The following is a 25,954-nucleotide window of genomic DNA, read 5'->3' as shown; positions in this document are numbered from 1 at the left end:
AGGTTAAATGACATTTGCGCCAAGTTCATGGATTTAGGACTCAGTAATTGCAAAAAACCCAACATTCTGAAGATGGAGTTCACAGCATCAAACGATTAATGAAACAGTCTTTTATTCATTTTTATGTGTTAAGATTTATTTAACCTTTTAACACCAACAAGGTCACTGGAGAACCACTTATGGTATTTTAGCTATGCGTATTTTCAGAAACTAGGAGATTCTACCTTTAAAATTACATTTTTATCCATGTAAGGGAGTAAATGTATAAAACCTCACATGTTAATCCTTCCTTTTAAGCCACATTTCTTCTGATTGGTTGCACCTTGTAAATAAGCTTTGAACAGCAGGTGAGTGCGGCTGCTGTGCTCACAGCCAAAGCTGTGTGCTTGAGATGCCCGTATTCGGGGTACCCTTCTCTGTGTCATCACACAGAGCAAAGAGTTGTCTGAAATTGAGTGTTAAGGGCAGGATGAGTTTTCAGAAGTTCAAAATGGATTTGTTGCCTTCCTGTATTTGAGCTGTGAAAACACTGATGCAATGATATATTTGGCATGAATAAAATTCTATAATTTGAAATATTTCCCCTCCATTGTTTGGGGGTTTAATTGAGTACACGTGTTTCTTATTTTCCTTATTTGCCTGGCTTTTTGGTTGTTGTCTTTGGACTAAGTTACTTGTTTGTTTTCCTTTCTCCATCATGTTGTATGTTGTGTCTGATTGCGAACTTTATTAAGAAACATAACACAGCTTCTTGATTTCTGCATCTGAGTGAATTTCTCTAAAACCTCACTGACCAGTTACAAATGTTGTCTTGTGTTTCCTTTCATTTTGTCTGCAGGTTCCTGGGAACTTTTTGGAACCAGGTTTGGTGGACCTTCACCAAATCAGCCCAGTGTCAGCTGGTCCAGTAGCACCAGTGCAGGATGATTCATGGGAATGGGATGAAACAGATATGACAATCACAGAAGCAGAGCCACAAGCTATACCAGAACCTGACCTTACACAAAACCTCCCCACAGAACCAAATCTGCCTTCTGAAGCTGTTCTGCCCAATGAAAACCCCCCTGACACGAGTAGAACACCTGTCCCCGCTACTGAGTGTACTGAGATTATGTCGAATACTAGAGGTGGATCATCAGTGGAGGTTCAGCACAATATGACCTCCCAAACCTCACCCCCTAACAACAATAATGTCTACCAAGTATATAGCCTCCACAATATTGAATTATACAGACAGCCTCAGTTTCCTCACACTTCATCCTTATTGCAAAAAACCAAGTCAGGAAAAAGGAAACAGCAAGTGCTGCAGAAGAGCTTGAGTAAGGATTCCTCCTTCTCTTCCATCGAATCCCTCCCAGATCTCCTGGGAGGTTTGATGTCAAGAAGATGCCGAGATGGAGAGAGTGAGGGTGGAAGAGGGAGCGGCCAGTCCTCAAACAGTCGTCGGTCTGAGTGCGAAAGCGGGATTGTTAGTGACACAGGAGACACAGAGACAACAATAGCCAACTTTGAAATCCCAGGAGAGGAAAAAGGTGTGGGTAAAGAAGAGGAGGAGGAAAGTGAGCAGGAGAAGAGGTCGAGGAGGAGCGAAACCAAAAGAAACAGAGAGGAGGAGAAGAAGAGGAGACACAGGAGGGGAGGTGGAGAGGCTGTTGAAATCCTAATTAACGGACGTGGCATCCTGACACCTGCGGATTCTGACTCTGATTTTGAGGTGGGGGGACTTGCTGTTGACTTCTCAAAGTCTTTCTTGTCCCACAGTGATCTCGCTGACTTCACCACTCAACAGTACCATGGTTTGGAAACTCCTCCTGTCCTCAGCCGCCGGGCATCAAGTCCAGTTTTATCTCAGGGCTCCTCTCTAGAGTCCCTTCTGGCTCCAGGTGTGGAGTTATTCCCCTCCAAAGACCCACTGCATCGTAGCGCCTCTCTGGAGACTGGCCTAGTCCCATTTCGCAGTATTGATGAAGGAACTGGAGGTAGCCTTGCCAGTCTCGGAGAGCTGGAGAAGGAGCAGAGAAGTGGATATGATGGAGGCCAACAAAGAAAAGAAAACAACACTGAAACTGTGCAAGGGGAACCGTCCCCTGGAGAGCTGAGCCGAAGAACCCTTGATCTCTTGAAACGTCTGGAGAACATCCAGAGTCCTCTTGGGGCAAAAATGACCCGGAGTGTTTCTGACATGACGCTTCGGGGCAGCTCCCCGCAGAGGAGCCCCCTCCCTGCCTCCCCCTCTCTCGGTGGTCGACACGCCCCGCTATCTGGGATTTCATGCTCTTTGTGGAAAGGACCTCCATCGCTGATCAACGAGAGTTCAGCAACAGCATCCCTAACAGAGCTGAGTAGCACTGAGGACTCATCGCTAGGCTCTGAAGATTTTGTCATGCTCAGAAATCAGAGGCACCTCTTGCTGGATCCCACAGTGGCACCCAATGCAAACTCTTCTAGGAAGCGCTGCCACGGTAGGAGCAGAGGAGCACAAGGCCTGGATGAAGCCGACGCAACCAGTTTGAGCATGGTTGTGAACGTCTCTTGCACATCAGCCTGCACGGATGAAGATGAGGATGACAGCGACCTCCTGTCTTCCTCCACGCTCACCCTCACAGAGGAGGAGCTCGGCGTTCGGGACGAAGAGGATGAAGAAGGAGAGCGGCTGAGTGGCGCATCCTCAGGTCACGAGGATGTTGAGGATGATGATGAAGAAGAAATGGAGGGCTCTTATGTGCTGGGGCTTGAGTACATGAAAAGAGAGCTCCAAAATTGGATCCGATCTCCTCGTGCCTCCACTTCCTCTTTCTCTAAAACAGAAACAGGCCTCCATGATGAGCTTCAGTGTGGAGCCAACCTGTCCCCTCAGATTAAGGAGTGTTTTTTAAACCACTCAGCTTCAAAATTATTAGATGCCAACAGTGATGGTGGCAACAATAAAGTAAAAACAGGCAAGAAGGGAATGGAGGAGGAGGAGGAGGAGGAGAATAGGAGGAACGCAACAAGAAGCTACATTAGCCAGTTTGTGGATGATGTGGAGAATGGAAATGTGGACCAGAGCTGTCTAAAAGGGAGGGATGAAGATGATGAGCTCCTCCGAGAGGAGTCCAGCATGTTCACCAAGAACGGAGAGTCTCTAAGGGATTCGTACGTGTTTGCCAAAACAGGAGAGCTGGTTCAAGATATTAGCAACTTGGTAGTGATAACAGAATCAAGCGAGACAAAGGAGTCCCCATCCTGTGAGCTGCTCCCTTTCCCATCCAAACGTGCTTCCTCTTTGGTGGGACAGCTTCGGGGAGAGTTGCCCTGCCACAGCTCCTCCCTCCCTTCTCCTCCATCCCTCTCCCCAGTGGAGGACTGCAAATCCCACGATGCTTTGCACAACAGCAGGTCGGTAGCCAGCAGAAGGAAGGCCATCACCATTCAGGAAAAGTTCAGATTCTCATCTTTTGTGACAGAGGAGACGAGGAGGGAAGTCAGAGACAAAGATTCGTCCTTGCTCCCCAAAAAAGGGCACAACTCTCACTCCTCCTGCTGCAAGCACCTTCCCTGCCCCTCTTCCCTCCATCCACCTTGTATAGAAGAAAGCAAGAAGGAGAACGTGCATGATTTTGTGATGGAGATTATTGACATGACCTCACTGGCCCTGAAAAGCAAAGAGAACCAGACTGAGGAACCGAGCCAGACTGAGACCAATGGGTCCATTCCAGACCAAGGTTCTGCATCATTAGCACAGATCAGAGACAAGGTAGAGTATTAATGATAGGCATATGCACATATTGCACTGCAACATGAAAATAAAAACGATTTCAAACAGAACTCAAAAATTATTTGGTGTGGCTGAAAACTTTAACACTAAACGAATCAAATTATTTCTGAGCTGGAGCATCCGAGGTCCTGTTTGACTTTGTATATTCTGTATATTTGTTGGACAAATTAATCCAAAAGTATCAAAAGTTATCTCAGTCGATTGGTTCACTGAATTGGACTAATTCAATAAATCGCATCACAGATCATAACTTTTCAGATTTAATGACTAATTTCTTTGGTATCTTTTGCAAGTGAAGTAATCTAAAAGCTAATCAGTTTTCAGTCTTCATGTTATTTCTGAAAGGAAAAAAGAAATCAGGCAGAAAAGTTTTACTTCCCCCCATGCAAAAAGTGCCTGAGTGTAAAATATGAATATGTAAATCAAGATTTGATGGTTTAGTAATTATGGTAGGTATCTTAAATTAGAAATAATACAAAATAACATTACAAAAAAGTCATTTCAAAACAAATAAGATGCTATTGATAAAAGCGCTAAAGGTTATTCTTATTTCTATCCTTCGTGTTCAGAATCTAAATGAATATTTAGCAGTTGATTCTATTTGTTATCATTTTTGCCCACAATCAAATAAAATTTTAAACCAAGTCAGCATCATTTAAACAAAAGGAACTCATACAGTCAGCTGACAGAGCTCTACTATAAGTGAAGCACATTTTATCCTTAATTCCAAACCTTACGAGCAGACAACAAAAGGCAACACAAAAACTTCTCCTTCCTCTCCCTTCAGGTGCTCGAACACTCCCACAGGCCCCTCCACCTTAAGAAGGGAGACTTCTACTCCTACCTGTCTCTCTCTTCCCATGACAGCGACTGCGGCGAGGTCAGTCAGTGCACAGAGGACAAGAGCTCCACCCCAGCACCCTACAGCATCCCGTCATACGTCACGCCAACGCAAGGCCTCCACAGCCCGAGCCCTGAGCTGTTCACAAGCACCAGACAGCAAATTTCAGCGTCTCCCGGCCTCGGAACCAAAAACAAAGTCTGCGCTCTTGATCTAAAGTCTGCTGACAGTGAAACTTACTGTGCTGCTGATGGTACCCATGAAGAGCAAACTAACCCCTCTCTGTCTCTGCCCCCCAGCCCTGACATCAGGGAAGAGGTGACTCTGTTTGAAGCCTGTACAGAGGAGGTTTATCTAGGCCCGCCTCTCTGCTACAGCATGGTTCTCACCAAGAAACCATGGCACTTCTTTCTGAAGGAGAATTTTGAGTCCCCCCTGTCATTTGGCTATGAAATGAATGACAGCGTACCTTCGCTGTCTTGCTTAAACAACAATTTTCAGTCTACGTCCGACGACGGGCCCAATTCTCCAGCAGATGACAGTCTGGGTTACCTGTCTCTCTCTAAGCAGACAGTACTGGCGAAAAACCAGGATCAACTATATTTCCAAAGAACAAGTCCAGCAGAGGACACACAGAGCTCTTCCTCTACTTTCCTGGAGCCTTGTTACAGCTCATGTTCCACCTCCCCACCCTCAACAAGCGACGCCACCTCCCTCCAGGGGCCTGGCTCCAAACCAAAAGACTACCTTTCCTCTCTTCTTCCTCTTCCTGTGTCCTCCGGCACAGAGGAAGAGAAACGAGGTGAGCACCCGTACCTCCTCTGTGATGTTGCTGGAGGAGAAGTCGCGGCCGCTGCGAGTGTCAGCACGCCGCAGGAGGAGAGAAGTCGTAATGAGGGGCCTCCTTATCTTAATCCCCGGGCGCGTGTCGCCCCGATAGACTCCTCCGCAGCCGAATGTTTGGCAGATACTAAAACGCTTGAATCCAATATGGGCGCCGTAATGACCAAGATAAGTGTCTGCAGCTCCGCTACAAATCCCTCAAAAGAGCCAGCCACCACCGCCACGCGTATTAATCCCAAAATTAACTGCTTGGCGATGAGAGAAGCAGATAGGGGAGAGGGGGAGAGGCAAGGGGAGGTGGATACTCAGTGGGTGAAGTCAGAGGAGAAGGGGAGGAGAGGACGGAGGAGCTCGCAGCAGGAAGCGAAGACTGCGACAGCGAAGCAGGTTAGTGCTCCATGTATTAGCCTGATGTGCTATCTCAGGACATTATACGGGGCCTTGATACTTGACTTTACCTCTCTACTCCAAGTATTAGTCCAAGCCCCTCAATGGGCATGAATGTAATGAGGCCAGTATGTGTTTCTTTCATTTCCATTTCTGAGGCTGGACAGACATGCCAGGTGTTGATATGTGTGACCTGCCCTCTCCTCCTCCCTTTTCCCTTTATCCTCCTTATCCTTCCTCTTACTTTTCTTCACTACACACTCGTATTTGCATTCTTTTCCTTTTTTTTGCCTGCTTTCTTTTTTGCTACACTTCTTTCCACACCTTTCTTTTAGTTTTTTTCACTTAATCTTTCTGTACTCTATTTCTATTTGTTATTTCTCATCCAATGCTCATCTCCTCTCCAGTGCACTTCATTTCCACCTATGTTATCCTCCCCCATTCTCTTGTGTTTTCTTCTTCCATGTTCCCTCTCTCCCAGTTATCCTTTTCTCGCCATCTTCCTCACCTTCTCACCTGTCCTCCATCCCCTGTTCTCCTTTCTCTCTTCATTTGTTCTTCCTTTCCTCCTGCAAATATCTTTCCTGTCTTCCCCTCCTCTATGCCTTCTGCTCTTAGCGCTTCTTCTTATCCTCTCTGCTCCCCTGCTTCATCCTTCTCTCTTCCCTCTGGCGTTAATGGAAGGGGGATTTGCAGACTTCTCAGTTTTTTAGTTAAAAGGTTAAGGTCCACAGAACAACATCAGCATAATTACTATCAGTCAGATTTCATTAGGATTCATCAGCTAAGAGCTTTCCTTTCCCGCAGTGATCATTCAATTCATTTCATCGCTGAATTAGCCTGTTTGTGCTCTTTTTAAGTCTTCTATTTCTTTATGCAAATGAGTTCGCGATTTTCTTTTTACCGTCTCTGCAACCTTGCTAGTTCCCCTCTTTATCAGCGTTGTCGCTTTTTAAAAGAACAACAGCCAGCTGAAGAGTTTGTTTCATTTTTAAACTAGTTTGTAGTTGGTTTTCATGCAATCGTTTCTGTATCCTGCACGTAGTCACCACTACTGGTGCCTCGAGGCACCAGTAAACACCCAGTATACTGGTGCACCATACACACCATACACCATACACACACCCAGTACTGGTCCTGTTTGAGAAAAAACTTCCATTACAGCTTTTTCTTCTAAGGAGGCAGGACAGTTGGTGTAAGTTGCAAATCTGTTAAGCAAAAGATCACGGTTTCCTAGGTTTGGGTTTTTCACTTCACTGCCTTTTTGGTCTTGCTTTTACGCACTCTTTAGGTTTAGGCATCAGTGCTACTTGTTTAGAACTGGAAAAGGTTGTGGTTTAGGGGAAAATACACACTGTGACTAAATTAATTTTGTATAGTGAAAAATGATGCTTGAACTTAATCAGTGCATTAAACTATGATACCAAGAGGCTATAACCAGGCTTCCGCACGTGATGAGTTCGGAAAGAGATCGTGTCACAGTGTGTCACAGTATTGAACCCAAGGAAACCTCGAGTGTACAGGGAGTGCAGAATTATTAGGCAAGTTGTATTTTTGAGGAATAATTGTATTATTGAACAACAACCATGTTCTCAATGAACCCAAAAAACTCATTAATATCAAAGCTGAATGTTTTTGGAAGTAGTTTTTAGTTTTTTTTTTAGTTTTAGCTATTTTAGGGGGATATCTGTGTGTGCAGGTGACTATTACTGTGCATAATTATTAGGCAACTTAACAAAAAACAAATATATACCCATTTCAATTATTTATTTTTACCAGTGACACCAATATAACATCTCCACATTCACAAATATACATTTCTGACATTCAAAAACAAAACAAAAACAAATCAGCGACCAATATAGCCACCTTTCTTTGCAAGGACGCTCAAAAGCCTGCCATCCATGGATTCTGTCAGTGTTTTGATCTGTTCACCATCAACATTGCGTGCAGCAGCAACCACAGCCTCCCAGACACTGTTCAGAGAGGTGTACTGTTTTCCCTCCTTGTAAATCTCACATTTGATGATGGACCACAGGTTCTCAATGGGGTTCAGATCAGGTGAACAAGGAGGCCATGTCATTAGTTTTTCTTCTTTTATACCCTTTCTTGCCAGCCACGCTGTGGAGTACTTGGACGCGTGTGATGGAGCATTGTCCTGCATGAAAATCATGTTTTTCTTGAAGGATGCAGACTTCTTCCTGTACCACTGCTTGAAGAAGGTATCTTCCAGAAACTGGCAGTAGGACTGGGAGTTGAGCTTGACTCCATCCTCAACCCGAAAAGGCCCCACAAGCTCATCTTTGATGATACCAGCCCAAACCAGTACTCCACCTCCACCTTGCTGGCGTCTGAGTCGGACTGGAGCTCTCTGCCCTTTACCAATCCCGCCACGGGCCCATCCATCTGGCCCATCAAGACTCACTCTCATTTCATCAGTCCATAAAACCTTAGAAAAACCAGTCTTGAGATATTTCTTGGCCCAGTCTTGACGTTTCAGCTTGTGTGTCTTGTTCAGTGGTGGTCGTCTTTCAGCCTTTCTTACCTTGGCCATGTCTGAGTATTGCACACCTTGTGCTTTTGGGCACTCCAGTGATGTTGCAGCTCTGAAATATGGCCAAACTGGTGGCAAGTGGCATCTTAGCAGCTGCACGCTTGACTTTTCTCAGTTCATGGGCAGTTATTTTGCGCCTTGGTTTTTCCACACGCTTCTTGCGACCCTGTTGACTATTTTGAATGAAACGCTTGATTGTTCGATGATCACGCTTCAGAAGCTTTGCAATTTTGAGACTGCTGCATCCCTCTGCAAGATATCTCACCATTTTTGACTTTTCTGAGCCTGTCAAGTCCTTCTTTTGACCCATTTTGCCAAAGGAAAGGACGTTGCCTAATAATTATGCACACCTGATATAGGGTGTTGATGTCATTAGACCACACCCCTTCTCATCACAGAGATGCACATCACCTAATATGCTTAATTGGTAGTAGGCTTTCGAGCCTATACAGCTTGGAGTAAGACAATATGCATAAAGAGGATGATGTGGACTAAATACTCATTTGCCTAATAATTCTGCACTCCCTGTATATGTCTTTAGCATGAATTCCAGTTAGCTAGCTTTTTAACTTGTAGGTGAGCTGACTGGGAGCAAGACAGAATAAAACACTGGCATTGCTCTTGGTTGTAAAATGAATCTAATGTGGAAATGCCTAAAAAGAATTTTTCTGAAGGCTGCCAGATGGAGATGGTTGTGGTTGCAAGAAGACTTCTGATAAATAGAAGTATGGAAGTAGGACGAAGGAAGGAAAACAGCTTTCTGACATGCTCTCTGTGAATGCTTGCTTTCTGAATTCATGCATTCTCTCATGGTACATCATGCTGAGTAAAAAAATAAGTCTTAGTCATACAGTGTGTCAAAAAAGAGGATTATCTCTCATTGGCTAATGACTGGTTAATCAGTAGTCATTAGAAAATGAGCGTGCAGATTCACAGTCAGGCCCCATCCTTCTCATTACACCCGTTATTTTAGTTTAGTCTGGTTTAGTTTTGGCAACTAATCTGGCAATGGTAGAAAGACTCAACTCAAGTCTTAATAGCAGTAGCTATGTTAAGCTTTTATACTGTCTGAAACTGGTAGCAAACAAATTAACAGCTAACCTTCCCAATAGTCCATATTGCTTCTAGCTTCCAGCACCACCATATTTAACCGAGTATCAACATTCTTCCAAACATTTGGCATGCTTTGTTAGCATTAAGTTTAAATCTCTGTAACAATGAGTTTAAGTTTTGTCTTTTACAGCTTTCCTGACAATAATGGCTGGAAAATCACCCTTTAGGAGATCAGAGACAGAGGCGTTTACTTGTTTGTGTCAGATCCCTATAGTAATTAGCCAACTTACTTCTTTTTATTATGGAAATGTGACTTAATTAACAGCTGAAATGAAAGTGAAGTAGGGCTTTGGGCAATTACAGTGGGAATTCAACATGCAAATCTGGCAGTACTGTGACCTTTACCAAATCAAATGCACAAATATCTAAAAGAGATGTAGCACAGCAGGCCAACTACTTTGAAAAAGGTACTAAAAGAAGAACAAAAACTAAGGAATTTTTCATTTTTTGTCAGAAATATTACATTAAAATGATTTATATTAGTTTTTCATGGATATAATTATTAGTTTGTGAGATTTATTCTCAGTATTTTTCATTATTTAACTTTTGCTTTCTTTGTTGATTATAAAACTATTTGATTGTAGCTTTCCTTTTGTGTTTTTGAATATTTATTTTTCTCAGTTGTTAACAGAATCACCAGACCTGCAGCAGCCGTTTTGTCCTGGTTTAGCGTTCTCATTAGTTTTTCATTTATTAAAATAGCAGCAAACAGATGAAGGAAAGAAAAAGCAAAAGTGGGGGTAGATGCGCCTCTGCTAGCTTATGTAAGCGGAACTGTATGCATATGTGTATCTGTGTTTGTGTGCATGACTTCCTGGTATTGTTATAAGTATGTGGAGGGATAATAGCTACCCAAGTATTACAAAGCGATTAGTTGCAAACCAATTAAGAGAGCGTAGTGAAGTGGGGGAGAGAATTGTTTTCGGCCTGATGCTCATTGTTTTAATTTGTAACTTTTCATCAGTTTGGGCTCAAAGAAAGTGCAAGCCGATTAGGAAACAAAGACAAACAACATTTCAGGCTGATAATGCTGTTTTGATTTATTCTTCTCTCCCTTCTCGTTTGTCTCTCTCTTTACTCACTTTTTAGCCATACATCGCAACTCCCTACCGTCTCTTTCTCACTGTTGAAACAATGAAACAAAAATGACTGAACAATTTTTCCCATCTTTTCTTCCTCTCTTTATCTACTTTGTTCTTTAATTTGATTTAGGTATTTGTTTCAATGTTCCTAATTTTTCCACAACGCTCTGTTTCTCTTTTTCTCTATTAGGGGAGCTCTCAGTTAAGTGCCAGGACAGCCCAGGGGCGGAGCCAAGCCTCAGTGAGACAGCCCACCTACAGGACGGGTACCATCAGGGTAGGTTAAGACACGGGAAAAGAAGTCACATATGGTGTTACAGCATTTTCACCATCATTTATCTATCCATCACTGGACACATTTAGACTAGGGATATTGTGTGATTATTGGATTTGGCAGTGCTCTACTCCTGTATTATGTATTGCTGTCACTGCCTACAGAGTCAATCACAGAAAGGCAGAAGCCAAAACAAAGGCTGTTATGATAATGTCTTGTATGGTGAATTTTTGTATACCTGATTTAAATTATAATGAAATGTGCTATATAAATAAAATTGCCATTGCCATTTCCAATTGTATAAGAGCTTAAAGTTATGTGTTATTACCCAGCAAACACTGAATAACCGTTGTCTTGTTATGACATATAGTCATTGAATCGTACTGAATAGATATAAAATGAAAGATGAACCAACACCAGAATTATTTCCTGCTATCTCTTTATTTATCAGAATAAAATGAAATTAACACTAAAAGACTTTCTTAACTGGAAGAATCAGAAGAAGACAAACATCTCACCTCATGTGTGACTTAACTTTAACCCCTAATGGCTTTCTTCCACTTATCCTGAGTTAACTCGTTACACATTAAAAAAAGAGCATTCCCGTGTCCATGATGCTGACTTTGCAGCCAGACGATGTCTGCAACGTCAGCACATGCCACAAATGAAATAGAATTTACATGTGCAAAACCAAAAAGTGTTTTTCTTGGTTTATATTATGTGATTATTTGTGAAAATATCTTCTCAAATATGGAGACAACTTGAATGACCAAGTTGTCTCCACATTACTCATCTCAGTTAGAGCTCATTCGTTTGTGTTTTGTGAATTCAGGTTCAGGCTGTAACCCTAATGATGGGAGTTTTAATGGCTTTCACATAAATGATGCAAATTGAAATACTGTAATAGTCACCTCACATGTGTCGTAATGTCTTGTTAATAACTATAAATTTTATAAACTAACTGTGGCTGTTCTGCATTATGCTGGGTCCACACAAAACAGTGAATTTATTTTGCTTTCATCTTACTCTTTCTTTTTAAAATCAAATCAAACCAGAAAGCTGCAGAACAAGAACAAAAGCCATCACTGACACAATCTGTGTGTTGTGTGTGTGTGTGTGTGTGTGTGTGTGTGTGTGTGTGTGTGTGTGTGTGTGTGTGTGTGTATATCTGTGACTGTGTATGTGTGTGTGCACCTGTGTGTGTAAGAGAGAAAGAGATGTGGCCGCCCTATGGGTGCCTCCAGGGCTAAGCAAACCCTACTGCCCCCATACTCTAAACACACAAACATGCACATGCACACACCCCTGAGGGCAGGGCATAAGAGTCCAGGTAGAAGCTCTGACAGCCCAACAGCTGCAGGTTAGACAGACATGTTGTACACACATGCACACACGCGCACACACAAATGTGCATGCACAGACTTATCAAGAGGGCAAACCCACATACACAACAAAATGAAAGAGCAAAATCAAGCTTAGTGAGCACACACACTGCATGTAACACCATGACAAAAGGACACACAAACACTTACATACACACATCATACCAGCGATGTGTACAGCTGGTCCTGACCCCCATGGCGTGGCCCAGTCTAGCCCACCTGTTCACACGCACACGCACACACACACACAGACACAGGTGCAATTAAAGCAATCCTGAATGCGACTCATGATGTGCTCTGTGACCCAGACAGCAGAAGGTCTGCAGCAAAACACACAGGAGCGAGAGGGTGTGTGTGTGTGTGTGTGTGTGTGTGTGTGTGTGTGTGTGTGTGTGTGTGTTTGAAAGTGTGTTCAGGCTTCATCGCTTACTCATGTTTGGAAAGTTTCATCACAAAGAAGACTGGACGAAGCTGAATATCGATACACACCTTATGTACATGGAATGAATAGAGAGCGCTGCTGAATGTATAAAACATCAAATTATTCAATACGATTCATGCTGTAAAAGAACAACTGAAAAAATGTAATATATTCAGCATTTAATAGATTCACAACAAAAAGCAAATAAGAGGGAAAAATGATCTGATGTGGAAAAGCATATCTTCAGAAAGAGCGTAGATTCTAAAGGTTTCATTTCAAATGCATATTACAGCTTTAAAATGCACAGTAACACTTGTGTCTCAGCTGGCTGAATTCATCTTGAGTAATCTTTTGGTAATATGAAAAAAGGCATTTATTGAACTTTTTTCCCACGGTGGATTGATCTACATTAACTACAGTCATATTTTGTTGGCTGGACTGTGTATGTCAGACTGAGTACAGGCTTTGTTTGGTTTTGTTTTATTCATTAGATTTTTTTTAATTGTAACAACCTCACCAGATTCCTGTATGCTGACAAAGTAAAATCGAAAGTTCAAGATGTCCTGGTCAGGATAATCTTGCTTTTAAAAAGGGGGTCATTTGGACTGCTTTCAGCAATACCATAGATGTTATTTTGAGATCTTTCAGTACAAGTCTTGCTCTGGCTTCCAACTTGAGTGTTCATGTTCACAAAATTGGCAAAGTGTGTCAAATCAGGCAAATGGAAAGAGTCTTGGTGTGGTGAAAAAAACTCCAGCTGAACGGTGGCACACAGTTTGTTTGAGATCCAAGTTGATTGTCTCAACTAGTGGCAAAGTCACCATAAGCAAGGAAACCAAAGCAGTGATGAAGCAGAAGTTGATGCTTCCTCTCAAAGCTTTCTTGACGTGCCCAAAAAGATGATCAGCCAAATTGATTGGCAGTGTCAGGCAGCATGAACGGTATAAACACTATGAACTGCTTAAAGGGAGTGACTAATATGTTATGTTTTCATCAGCTTTGCTCTAACAAACCTACTCTTTCTGTCCATCCATTCATCCAGAGACCAGCCGTGTTGGGAGCAGGAACCTCCAGGATCCAGCAGTAAGCGAGCGCCTTTCGTCTTCTTCATCGGTGAAGTGATCTTACTTCTTAGCCTCATCACTCTGGATGGCCCCTCTCTGTTCCTGGAGCTTTCACATTTATCATCTCTCAGTTCTCACTGTTGTAATTCAAGACTGACTCATTTAATCATTTCAGGGTGACCTTCAAATTGATTGTCAACTGATTCTTAGTCGGAGTCTTTGAGTCTTATTTCAGGGTTGAGCTTGTGATTATGCTGCAGCTTTGGGGTTTGGCTGAGCATATTTATGAGTTAATCTGGGCACAGTATATAGAATATGAAAATACGATCATTAGGAGAAAGATGTTAAGAGTTATAAAGAAAGTACTGTAGCAGAATTATGTCCAGCAACAATTTGCAAACTGTTTCAAGGTGACTAAGGGCAGAGAGATATTATATATGGGCCATGACTCATATAATTTCATGTCGTGTCCGTTACATAACACTGGGCTAAAGAGGAAAATACACTGAACAACACAGACTAGCTTTACTGTTTATATGCCGGCAATGCAAAATCAGCCTCATTTTCATTTTGCTATGTTTTGTAGCTTGTTTTGACTATTTAAAACAATTTAACAGTGCTACCTGAGCTTTTAAACTTTCAATAAGCAGTAAATGTAACTAATGTGAGTTGTTCAGAAATCAGGTGGAATTTACTGTACTTTTTTGAATTTCTTTTCTTGGGGCTAGTTTGTTTTATTTCCTGGAGGCCGGTTTTTCCACAAAGAAAACATGTTACATTAATACACAGAGGTAATCTGGTTCAATTGTTACTGCTAAATTCATGCAATTAATCTAACTGACTCAACATAAAATGGAAAAGGTTAGATATTTAAAAAAAGTTGAAATGATATATAAAACAAAAAAGATATCAAGGGCCAATCAGATTTTTTGGAGTTTGAGAATCAACGCTATAAGAATAGCAGCAGAAAAACAACCATGATGTGGTGATGAGCATAAATCAGTGTGTCACTGTGTAGAGCACTCCACAGAAACATTAATAATAAATTCAACTACAAGTCATTCAAGTCTTCTGTCAGAGGTTCTGGACAGCTGCACATTTTCTGTTCCTGAAAATTATTTGCTACTCGTCAGTTATGACAAAAGAAGAGAAAATTATCACCGTTTCCAAACAGAAATCACCTAACATGAACAAAACCCGAGGTTGAGTAAATAAAACGAAACAACAGCTCAGTGAAACCTGCATCCTGTCAGGCGTTTTCTGGACATCTATGGCAGCGGTCCCCAACCTTTTTTGCGCCATGGACCGGTTTATGCCCGACAATATTTTCACGGACTGGCCTTTAAGGTGTCGCGGATAAATACAACAAAATAAAACTAGTACCGGTACCGAAAAAAAGAAGATTTATTCATAACACACGTGAAAAGACCCAGGAAAACCGAGTTAACCATAAAAACGATAGCAAAATAACGCTGAAAACCGATAAAAACCCTGAAAAACATACATTTCACACCTGAGCCTCAACTCTTGCGGCCCGGTACTGGTCCGAGGCCCGGGGGTTGGGGACCGCTAATCTATGGCAGCTCTGTCAACTGGGCCATGGGTTTGTTTCTTTGGCAGGTATGGCTATGGAAACTTTATTTGACCAATAAGGGGCATAAAGACTGAAAACAAGGTGGCTGAGGGAAACATCTGACTTTTATATAACTGCCTAATTGATTTTTTGCTTCACTTTTTTAATTTCTAAGCAAAAGACCTTGATTCAATTGACCTGAAGTCAAACAAACTGGAGCTCTGATTTTTTCAGATTTTTCATTTTCTGTTTCTGTTGTCTCACATCACTCATCAAAAGCCTCTGGTTCTATAATATTCTGGAGCTACCTCAGTATTGGTTGTGACACTGTACATCATATCTTTACCAAGTCTGCTTCTTACTGTATCTAAGTTGGTGTTTTCACACTGCAGTTGTAAACACTCTTTTCTTAAAGCACACTGCTTACAGTTACATAGCCCAGTGTTTCAGCATGTAACTTCCTAAAAATAACACTTGCTAGATTGTGTAAGTTTTCATAATCTGCTACTGTCCCATGGCCAGTTTCATTAGGTCTGCTCACAGTGGTTGTGGTAGAAGGCCGTCATTGTAGTAGAAACAGCACTAAAATTGAGTTGTGGTGTAAGTTAGTGGATCGCTAAGCCATGGTCCTATAATAAAATAAATTAAACTAAATTTATTTAAGATATCAGGAAAAAAGATTTGGAGGGTGGGAAGAGCTTAATGCTAACAGACATGAAAACACAAGTGATGATAAGAGAAAAAAAATTAAGGGTATGTTAAAAAATATTACAAATATTAACCTCACTAAAACAGCTCTGCTGGCATTAATCTGTTTTGTTAAACTCTTATGATTAAGGTACAAAGAGCACACAAAGTCGTCTTATATTGCATAGAAAAACACAAAAGTGTATTTCGACTGAACAAAGCAATTACTAAGGATGTGTGTGACTAATTAAATATTAAATGTTACCTTTGCTGGTCAGCTTAAGAAATGCCAGTCATTTGAAGTCGTTATTGAAATTTAAGTATAAAAGTAAACTGTTAGTTCTAAGATCAACCAGATCCACCAACTGGGGCTACAGTCCCAAAAGACAGCAGCACCCTGCTCTCTGAGCAGTTGTATGCTAGCTGTGTTAGTGTAAACTGGCATATTACCATCAAACAGAGCAATACGTAACCACATTCTGCGTTCTACTGGTTCTCTGTGGATGTTATGCTAACAGAAAATAAAGCTCTTGGTCCCAGCTGTAGTCTTTAGTGCTAGCGCTACTTAGGCTAGCATTGTTAAGGTTAGCTGCACTTGGCAAATGAACCAGACTGGGTGCTTGTTTTGCACAAATTTCAGCAACATTTTCAATACAGTCTGTTAAAGAACTGCGGTTAACTGTTTAAATGGCTCTAAAATACATGTTTGTATCAGAAAAATCAGACAGGTCTTCTAGTATAAATAATTTTCAATAGTCCCCAGGAACATCGCTATTTACTACCTAGAACACAGACTGAAGGAATCGGACACAGTTGAATCCTTCTCATCCGTTTGTAGAGGTCATTCGGATCTGTCTTTATCTAACACTGCTAAATCTTAAGACGTGTCTCCACAAGTACTGAAATGGACAGTACTATTACTTTGGTCAAATGCCTGAAACTGTTACACTTATGACAATTTCACTGAATATGAAGTGCTTACTCCTCATTTGATGTACTGACCAGTTAGTTCTTGGTGAAACTTAGGAAAAGACATAGAAGAGTTGTTCTTGTTTTAATTCCAGCTAGCTGATTATGTCATAGTTCTCAAACACTGTCTTTTTGGGGAGGGAGGTTGTCTGCTTTTGCAGTTAAATGCTGCGACTCATTTTCTCCAGGTTCCCCAAGTCAAGTCTAAAGTATATACCTGTCCAAAGGCAGGTGTATGATAAGTACTGCCTAATTTGGACAGAATTTTCAAGTTCTTTGAGAACTGTCCTGCTTTGCAGACTCATTGAACATACCCTAACTGTGTCTTGTAGGGTAAATTTGTGACGATACTATAGTGAATCCTCGATAGATCTTTCAGTTTGAGGTTGAGCCTGTCTCTTTCAGAACCAGTATAACCTTTCAAAGTGCTGCTTGATAGTCAAACCAAATATGAAAAAAGACAAAATTCTCTGCTGGCATTCATCTATTCAGTGATAGCTGTTTACCACCTTATTAGCTATTTGAGAGTAGCTACATGGTGGTGAAGAAGTCCATTGAATTACATGTGGAATAAAACCTTTCCCCTGTAGAACAGCATTTGCAAACTGAACTAAACCAGGTGTCCAAAAACAAAAGGAACAAAAAACCCAACATTAAAACAAAACGGTATTCTATCTATGCAACACGACCAAAGTTGGTGAGAGCTGAAGTGGTGTTGTGTAGACATTACAGTTTGATCACTGTTGATGGGATGTGTGTTGTATTAATACTGCTGTATGTATTTACACAAATATTGTATCATGTATCATTTTCTTTCTTTCTTTTTTTTTTACCTTCTGGGCGACTCCTGAGATGACGATTAGCAGTGACGCTAGAGTTTGGGATTGGTGCCGAGACAAGTGTGTGTAGGACAATATAGGATTTGAAATCTTTAAAGTATAATTGTGTGCCTTGCTCCACTGTTACTTCTCCTACCTTTTTTTTTTTTTTTTTCCCAAATAAATACACTGCTTTCCCAGGTAGAAAACATGCAACATGCAAGAAAAAAATGTTTAAAAAAAAGAGAAGAAAAAACAGCAAGGTTCATGTTGAGCTTGTGTATATATGTAAAGGTGTAAACCTTGATGTAAAATGCAAGAGGGGGGAATGCTTGGAGTCTGTGTTTTTCTCTTTATGTGGTCTGTGATGTGAAATATCTTTATTATTAGTACTGCCATAAAGAGCTTGAGTGCATGGTTCCTGCTAACTAAAGCCAACTTAAATAAACTTAATTTATTGGAAAACAATTCTGTGATTTTGTGTTGTGCTTTGTTTATTTTGTTGTTTTTTATCTCTCATTTTGATTAGAGCAGAAATCATGCTGGACCTAATACACAAGTTACTGGTATGTGATTTGATGTAAGTGCTTCAGAAAAGCATCAAAAGTTCAAAAAAGCTCATTCTAGAGAGAGTTGGGAAAACAACCTTGAAGATGTGAAGTTGGTTGGATGAGTGGGGCATTTATGATGCATATTTTCCAATTATTACATAATAACTTCCCATTTCTTTCTTCATTGCATTCTGACACGCTGTTGTCTATCATTTACTACTACTTTCAACACATGGGATAGCCCAATAGACCCTAACCCTACGAGACTGCAAGAAAATGTGGTCTGCTGGTGTCACCAACTGTGAATTGTTTTCTTGTCTTATTGCTTTTAGGGGTCACCACAGCATCTCCATCTCACTCTATTGTTAGCATCCTCCTCTGTCACACCAACTCTCTGCATGTCCTTCATCTATAAACCTTCTCTGAGGTCTTCCTCTTTTCCTCCTGAGCAGCAGCTCCATATTCAACATTCATCCGTCCTCTGCACATGTCCAAACCATCTCAGCCTTGCCTCTCTAACATTGTCTGTTGACAACTAAACCTGAACTGTCCCTCTGATCTACTTATTTCTAAGCCTTTCCATTCTGGTCCCTCCCAATGAAAAATCTCCTTTCTTCAGCTGTGCCACCTCCAGTTCTACTTCATGTCTTCTTTACTTGATTCTACATCCAAACCAGAATAAATACTGATCATTTATATACAATTTATTAAATTCAGCGTCACAAATCTGGTCATTTTCTTTTTCGAAAACCTTTCTGTGTGTACAAATGTCTAAAACTACATGCAACATCTCCCGCGCTCACTCACCAAACCTTAAATGTGTGTGCACCAATCACACCCATTCAGGTGCACCGATAACCTGATACTTGATCACGTTGCATGCCCACTTGGGATTTTGAGACAAATTTAACACTGTCAGCTGTTCGCAGATAGACAAATTTAAGATTGATTCAAGTCACAGCAAGTAATTCTTAAGATTATCTGCCCACACTGGGCTGGTTTGCAGTTGTTGTTTGGTACACAGTTCTTCTACACTGAAATCAGAACTGGAGTTCTGATATTTTCCTATGACAAAAGCAGTGTGTCAGGCCCTCAATCATCTGAAATGCATCATTAACATTTTTTTCATCTTCCATAGATATATATTTGTGCCCTTAATAAGACCTGTTTTCCTGCTGCCGCAAGCTTAGCTGCTTACCTTCACCCTGCACACACAGATGCAAAGTTTTAACTGCAGAGGAGATGAGGCACAATTGAAAGCTGAAGAATGTGATTGGATATGATGATAAATACTCACTTTGGCAATATTACTTGAACATTAAACAATGTTTACTTCATCAGAAGGAGGTCAGATTGTGGAACCAGGAAATGCTACTGATAACACAGAGAGGATGGCTGGATAATGGGGAGGATGGGCAGAGGAATAAATGGGATGTTTTTGTATGCTGAATATAAAGGCATACTGTATGAATCTCTTACTCACACTGCAAATCAATATGTCCCTGATTGCAGAGAGTCTCCTTGATAACACCATTTAAATCTGAACTTGACTTAATGTTGTTGGTTTGGCAATAAAAATTCTCTTTTCCATTCAGAACACATCACACACAAATGTGCCATACTCAGATTCCTATAAACCAATTAGCTTTCAGAAAATATTTTCTGAGGCTGAAAATGACTATTGCTGTGGTATCAACCTGTGGCAATATTACCTGAAATTATATTAGAGAACAACTCTTGCAAAGCAATGTTTCCTTTGGAAAAGATAATGGTGACTTGAAATATGTTAGCTTGTCTTTCTACTATTAAGCAACAGTTTACTCTTGTTAAGCACACACTGGTGCATTTGTGCTATTTGTAACTCAGTATTAATTACGCAAAGGCAAAAGTACAACTTATTACAATCTGTAAACTTTATGTTATGAATTCATGTGAACATTCCAGTCAGGGCGGAACAACAACTACAAGAAATACATCCAGGAATGTTTTTCCTGGATGTCACTGAGGTAAATACTGCGAAATGCTGCTCTGGCTTTCTAGCTTTTCATTTCACATGAATCTACAACCAAAAAATTGCCTCTACATAAGATAAGAAACACTTTATCACAAACTTTGGGAAATTGCTGTGTTACTGCAGCCAAACATAAAAAACCTCCAACATTAAAAAAGTAATAATTTCATAAAATTAATGCAGCACGGTGGCACGGTGGTTAGCGCTGTTGCCGCACAGCAGAGGCGGAGCCAGACATTTGAAACACCCGGGGCTTAGCCCAAAAGGGTCATATGCATGTGGGATTTTTTTTTCCCCTTGGGGGGGGGGGTAGAAATGACTGAAAGATTAATTGGCTCTGTTTTGAGTTTTGTTCAAAAAAGAATGACTTCATATAGGGAAAAATATATATCACATATGCAGGACACCTTAAACTAGTTTTTTAATTAAGCAGCAAGGCAGAACAAAGTCGGGGCTGTATCAAGACACGAGGACTAAACCCCAATTCAACCAGACCCAGAACTGATCCGGAATTAAAACAGGACTACAACAGTTCAAAATCAGGACTACTGAGGACTTAACCAAGACAGAACCAGAATCAGAACTAGATGATAGTAGCACTAAAAATCATCATAGACCTGCACTACATTTATTTTTTAATTTTACCAAAGTACAATATTTAGATTGAGAAAAGTTTATATAATTATTTAGCCTTGTTGTGCAAACAAGCCTGCAGAACTTAATAAATATAGAATTTGAAAAATAACAAACCTAAAAAGAAACACTAGGTACGAGATACATGAGGACCTATGATACGGTGATACTTTTGGCAAACGACCATTTGACTAACATGTGTGTCTCACCTGCTCTTGTTCCACCTCTGTTCTGTCCTCATTCTCCTCTCTCTCCCTCTCTGTTCCTCTCTCTCTCTTTGTGCTGACAATCATCAAATATACAGATATTTACAAAATCTTCAGATAAAAACACAAACATTTTTTTAATTGTAACATCAAATCAGACTAAATGTTTATTTTTTTTTAGATTGATAAATATAAAAAACATATTTGTTAACTTTAAGAGTAAAGAGAGAAACTATCTGTATTTCTTAATTGCAAATGGCACCAAATTGTATTCAAAATTGAGCCACACTTATGGAGCTCCACAGTTCTTTTCCTGGTGTTTTGGTTGACATCTCTTGATTTTCCCATGTCACAGAAACAGGCTCTGTGTTTTTCCTTATATGCATCCACAGCTGTGCCACCAATTTACTCACATGGACTCTACTAACCTATCAGAAGCTTCTTCAGCTCAGAATGGAATCGTCTGGAGTTTCTTATTAATTAACAATAAACTTAGTGTATATGTACTCCTAAATTTAATGAAAGTGATAAAAAACAGAAAGCTCTGTCTCTTTATTCTGACATTTAACTAATTCAAAATATATTTCAATATTTATCTAAAACAAAAGTTTACTCTAAATTGATGTTGTACAGTAAAAATGTTTTATGTTTTATCTCTAAAGTGTAAATATCTGGTTACAAATGTGAATATCCTGCTGTGTCCTGAAATCCCTCTTGTTTTGCATAGAAATATACTGAACAACATACAAAGCATAATATATAAAATAACATTTACCTGAGTTTTTTCTTTGAAAGAACCCTCTAATGTCCATTCTTATATTTCAGTGCATAACTGAAACCGAATTAGTCGGGGAGGGTAAGAACTGAAAATATGAAATAAACACACGTAAGCTAAGACTCTCTAAAAAAATAGCATTTGTTCGGCTTTTCATTTCGCCATTTGTTGATTCACTTGAAGAGCAAGTAATGTAATATTGGTCAAGTGATCAGTTTGATATCAATCTTTCGTGATACACCGTCATATTTACATTATTTGTACGGTACGAATGATTTTCTTTGGTACCTGGTAAAACTTAAGCTCTCCTTAGTATGGCTGGCTCCGTCTCTCCAACAGCGCACTCACGGGCAGCAGCTGCCCCGCCCCCTCGCTCAGTCGCTTAGTGCCTGAGCTCGGATCATACCAATATCGGGGGGGGGGGATTCACGCACAGTCGTAAATTCCCACAGTGTGCACTATGTGCTTCGAATATTGTGTGTACTTTTTGTTTTATACAGTTGTCTGCCAGGCATCTAACTATGAAAAAATTACACTCCAAAATACCCCGGGCTTCTAACAAAACAACCCGGGCTTAAGCCCAGTAAGCCACCCCCACGCTCCGCCCCTGCCGCACAGCAAGAAGGTCCTGAGTTCAATTCCACCCTCAGGCCGCGGTCTTTCTGTGTGGAGTTTGCATGTTCTCCCCGTGCTTGCATGGCTTCCACCCGCGGTCCAAAGACATGCACTTAGTGGGGATAGGTTAATTAGTTAATCCAAGTTGCCCATAGGTGTGAATGCGGGAGTGAATGTCATCTGATGGAGGAATCCAAACAATGTGTTCATTTAAACTGGATTCAAACAGCAGTTCAGACCACAGAAACTTTCTTTGCTGTGATTTGGTGAGTATAACTGAATTGAACCGAATTCAAAGTAATATAACAGTAAAAGCATGTGATCTTATAAGTGATGTGTCCGAACAATTTGATAGGATTCATAGGTGACTGCCATTGGAAAAAGTCATCGAATATTTTGTTTTCAATCAGTTATTTAAAAGTTGTGAAAAGTAAATTGAAATTACCATATATTCAACAAAATATTGTTGTTGAATATATAGTATTCAACAAAAAGAATACTAAGAAGGTTGAGCCAGCAACATTGTTTTCTTGACCTGATAATCACACTGACAGTTGGGTCCTCCCCCATAGTGGACCTCTCCTACAATACAGTATCACTAGATGGAAATGTTCAAATGTAGTCAAAAAAAGTACATGTATTCTTTATCTACATGTAAATTATATTCCTGTTTTCGTGTGACCTTATTTGTGCAAGCCTCAGGGCTGCCATAGTGTTCATCAATTGTCCCTCTACCCTTTCAATCCAGCAAAATAGGCTGCTGTTGTGTGACATCTGGTTAGCACCATAGGATAAGGTGTGATTTGAAAAATGAAGCTGTAAATATGATTTCACCCCCAGGGATGCAGTTCATTATATCATATATGTCCTCATGGACAAAAGAATCAAATATCAAAGTTTTGCTAATGACGCTTTAAATAGTGTCTAGCAGAGGGCCAACTAATATCGAGTACATCAGCTAGACGCCATCATTTTGAAGCAGCTTTTTAACCACGAATTACATACCTAGTTAATTCCTGCTTTAAAGTTGATATCACTGAAAATAGGCATGTATGAAAACCAAACAAGATTTTGAAATCCATAATAATCTGTTTTAACTGATTGACTAAGTGACTGGAGTTAACTTTAAGAGCAAATTTGTTCAGGAAAGACAAATAAGTATTAGATCATGTAAGAGTGTGAACTGTTGCCTGTCTCTATGTTGGCCCTGAGGTGCACCAGTGATCTGTCCACAGATTGGCACCAGCTTTTTTGCAACCTGATATGGATCAAATATTCACTTCCATTCAATTTTATTTATACAGCGCTAAATCACAACAACAGTCACCTCAAGGTGCTTTATACTTGTAAGGTAGGCCGCACAAGAATACATGCAGAGGAAAAACCCAACAATCATACGACCCCCTATGAGCAAGCACTTTGGCGACGTTGAGAAGGAAAAACTCCCTTTTAACAGGAAGAAACCTCCAGCAGAACCAGGCTCAGGGAGGGAGGGGCCATCTGCTGCGACCGGATGGGGAGAGAATATAACAAGTACCATCAGTCACTTTGGTCAGTAGTTCTTTCCCTGGAAATAAGACTTTCAAAATTTCAAACACCACACAGACACCTTCATGTGTAACAAAACAAACTATTTACTGGTACAAAACAAAATCTTTTGGCATCACATTTATTCAAAACAGTCCATCATGTTTATTAAAATTATTACCTGACAGTCTTGCCAGGGGAGGTCACTGAGTCCCCCCACCCCCCGGTGATGCCCCTGCTTGCCAGGATTACTTCTTACTTCTTATATTACTTTAATTACTTTTAATCATCATGTCACAAATTCAACAAATGTAAGAGTAGAGAGCAAGACACTACAGTTTACCAAGGAGGCGTAATGCAAAGTTCACAATCAACGCATTAAACAAAATAATGTCATTACAAATGTATTATTACCCAGCGCAGGCCCCGTATTCTTTTGTGTGTAATTCTTTATTAATCAAGCTGTTTCAATTTTAAAATCATTTTTATATGGCGTCTCTTCAGTTTCTTTATTTGTTATCTGTTTAGTTAATATAACGTGGGTCTCCTGGAACAGCTTGGTTCAACAGTCAACTGGTAGTATTTGATTTAACTGATTAGTGTCTTTCCTCCTCCCCAGCCAGCAGTCTGCACTGTGTATTTAACAGTGTTGTAATGCTGTGCTCTGACACTTCCCTCTGTCTTTCAGAGAGTATCAGAGGAGAGCTGTCAGTGGATTAAAAAAATAGCAGTTAGCTGCAACAAAACACACTCCACATTAAAGCAAATTGCTTCTTGCGATTGTTGATAGTTTCTCATTGTTGCGTCCCTCTCGGTTGGAGCTGTGATGTTGATTGTGGCTGAAGGGGCCTTCAGATGACTGATAAGCATTGATGAATGAAAATGGAAATGGTTTTCAGCGTTTTGCTTTCAAAGGGAAATCAAAAACGGTGGAAGGAGAGGGGAGAGCAGAGGCGGGAGAATATTTGCCTTTTTGCAATTAACAAGATATGTTCTTTTTTTCTGTGGTCAGAAAAATGGAAATGGCTTTTAAGGTCGTAAAGGTCGAGCGCATCGAAGCATGGTGGCTCTGCAATTACTCTTCAGGCAGCAGCCTGATTGGGGGAAGGGTGGGGAGGGGACCGACCGTGCACCGATGGTCAAATTAACGAGATGACCGGCTCCCTGTCGAAAAGATCACATGTGATTACCGTACATCAAACAGACAGAGCGCTCAAATTATCTCCCCTCTTACTGTGAAGTCAGAGAAAAGGGGATAAAACACAGATGGACTGATTAGTTAAAGGCTTTAAATGTCAAAACTTTCACTGTCCACAGCTTGAATGGATGTGCTTCTCCTCTACTCAGCAGGCACGAGGGGGGTCGTCCTTTAAGTTTACACTAGCTACAATAAATGGCTGTCTGCATGACACGATTAAAGCTATACTGGATATCATTGGACTCCTCTGTGAAGCTTATGTGAGTTCTATTGTGTCTGGTTTGATATAGCTACCTGCAAAATAGCGTCAAATATTAGGTTATATTGGTTCCGCGCATTCTTACAGGAAGCCGAGGACTAGGCCGACTTCGTTTCAAAGTCCTCACAGTCCAGCACTTCTCCTGAGTTGAAAATAGTCCTACACTTGGAACACCGACGCACTCACCCAAGTCACTTCTCTGCTACCATAATCTAGAGGAAGAGTGACTAATGACATCCACAGCACATATAAACAATGGCTGAGGAGGAATTGATCCTGGCTGTCAACCCAGTTTTTTTTTACAATCTAGCACTGATGATGGTTAGAAGCTAGCAACAGTAAGCACTCTAAAAAAAGGACAAAATAGGCTTTCCCATGACAAAAGCTGCTACTCATGGAGACAGATGCTCAGCT

General features: G+C 40.7%; 1 protein-coding gene across 1 annotated transcript in view; it reads left to right on the top strand.

The window, feature by feature from the left end:
* akap6 (A kinase (PRKA) anchor protein 6) overlaps window positions 1-18,233 on the top strand; it is a 236,893-nt gene extending 218,660 nt beyond the window's left edge. Inside the window, exons 20-23 of the mRNA XM_004554667.3 lie at window positions 839-3,736; window positions 4,545-5,828; window positions 10,768-10,854; window positions 13,697-18,233. Of these exons, the coding sequence (XP_004554724.1) occupies window positions 839-3,736; window positions 4,545-5,828; window positions 10,768-10,854; window positions 13,697-13,741 (4,314 nt within the window). The 3' untranslated portion in view covers window positions 13,742-18,233. The remainder of the gene's footprint in view (window positions 1-838; window positions 3,737-4,544; window positions 5,829-10,767; window positions 10,855-13,696) is intronic.
* The last annotated feature ends 7,721 nt before the right edge of the window (window positions 18,234-25,954 follow it).

This window comes from Maylandia zebra, linkage group LG19, assembly GCF_041146795.1.
Source record: "Maylandia zebra isolate NMK-2024a linkage group LG19, Mzebra_GT3a, whole genome shotgun sequence".
Lineage (NCBI taxonomy): Eukaryota > Metazoa > Chordata > Actinopteri > Cichliformes > Cichlidae > Maylandia > Maylandia zebra.
The sequence above is the reverse complement of the archived record's forward strand: the minus strand, read 5'-3'. Positions and strand labels throughout refer to the sequence as shown.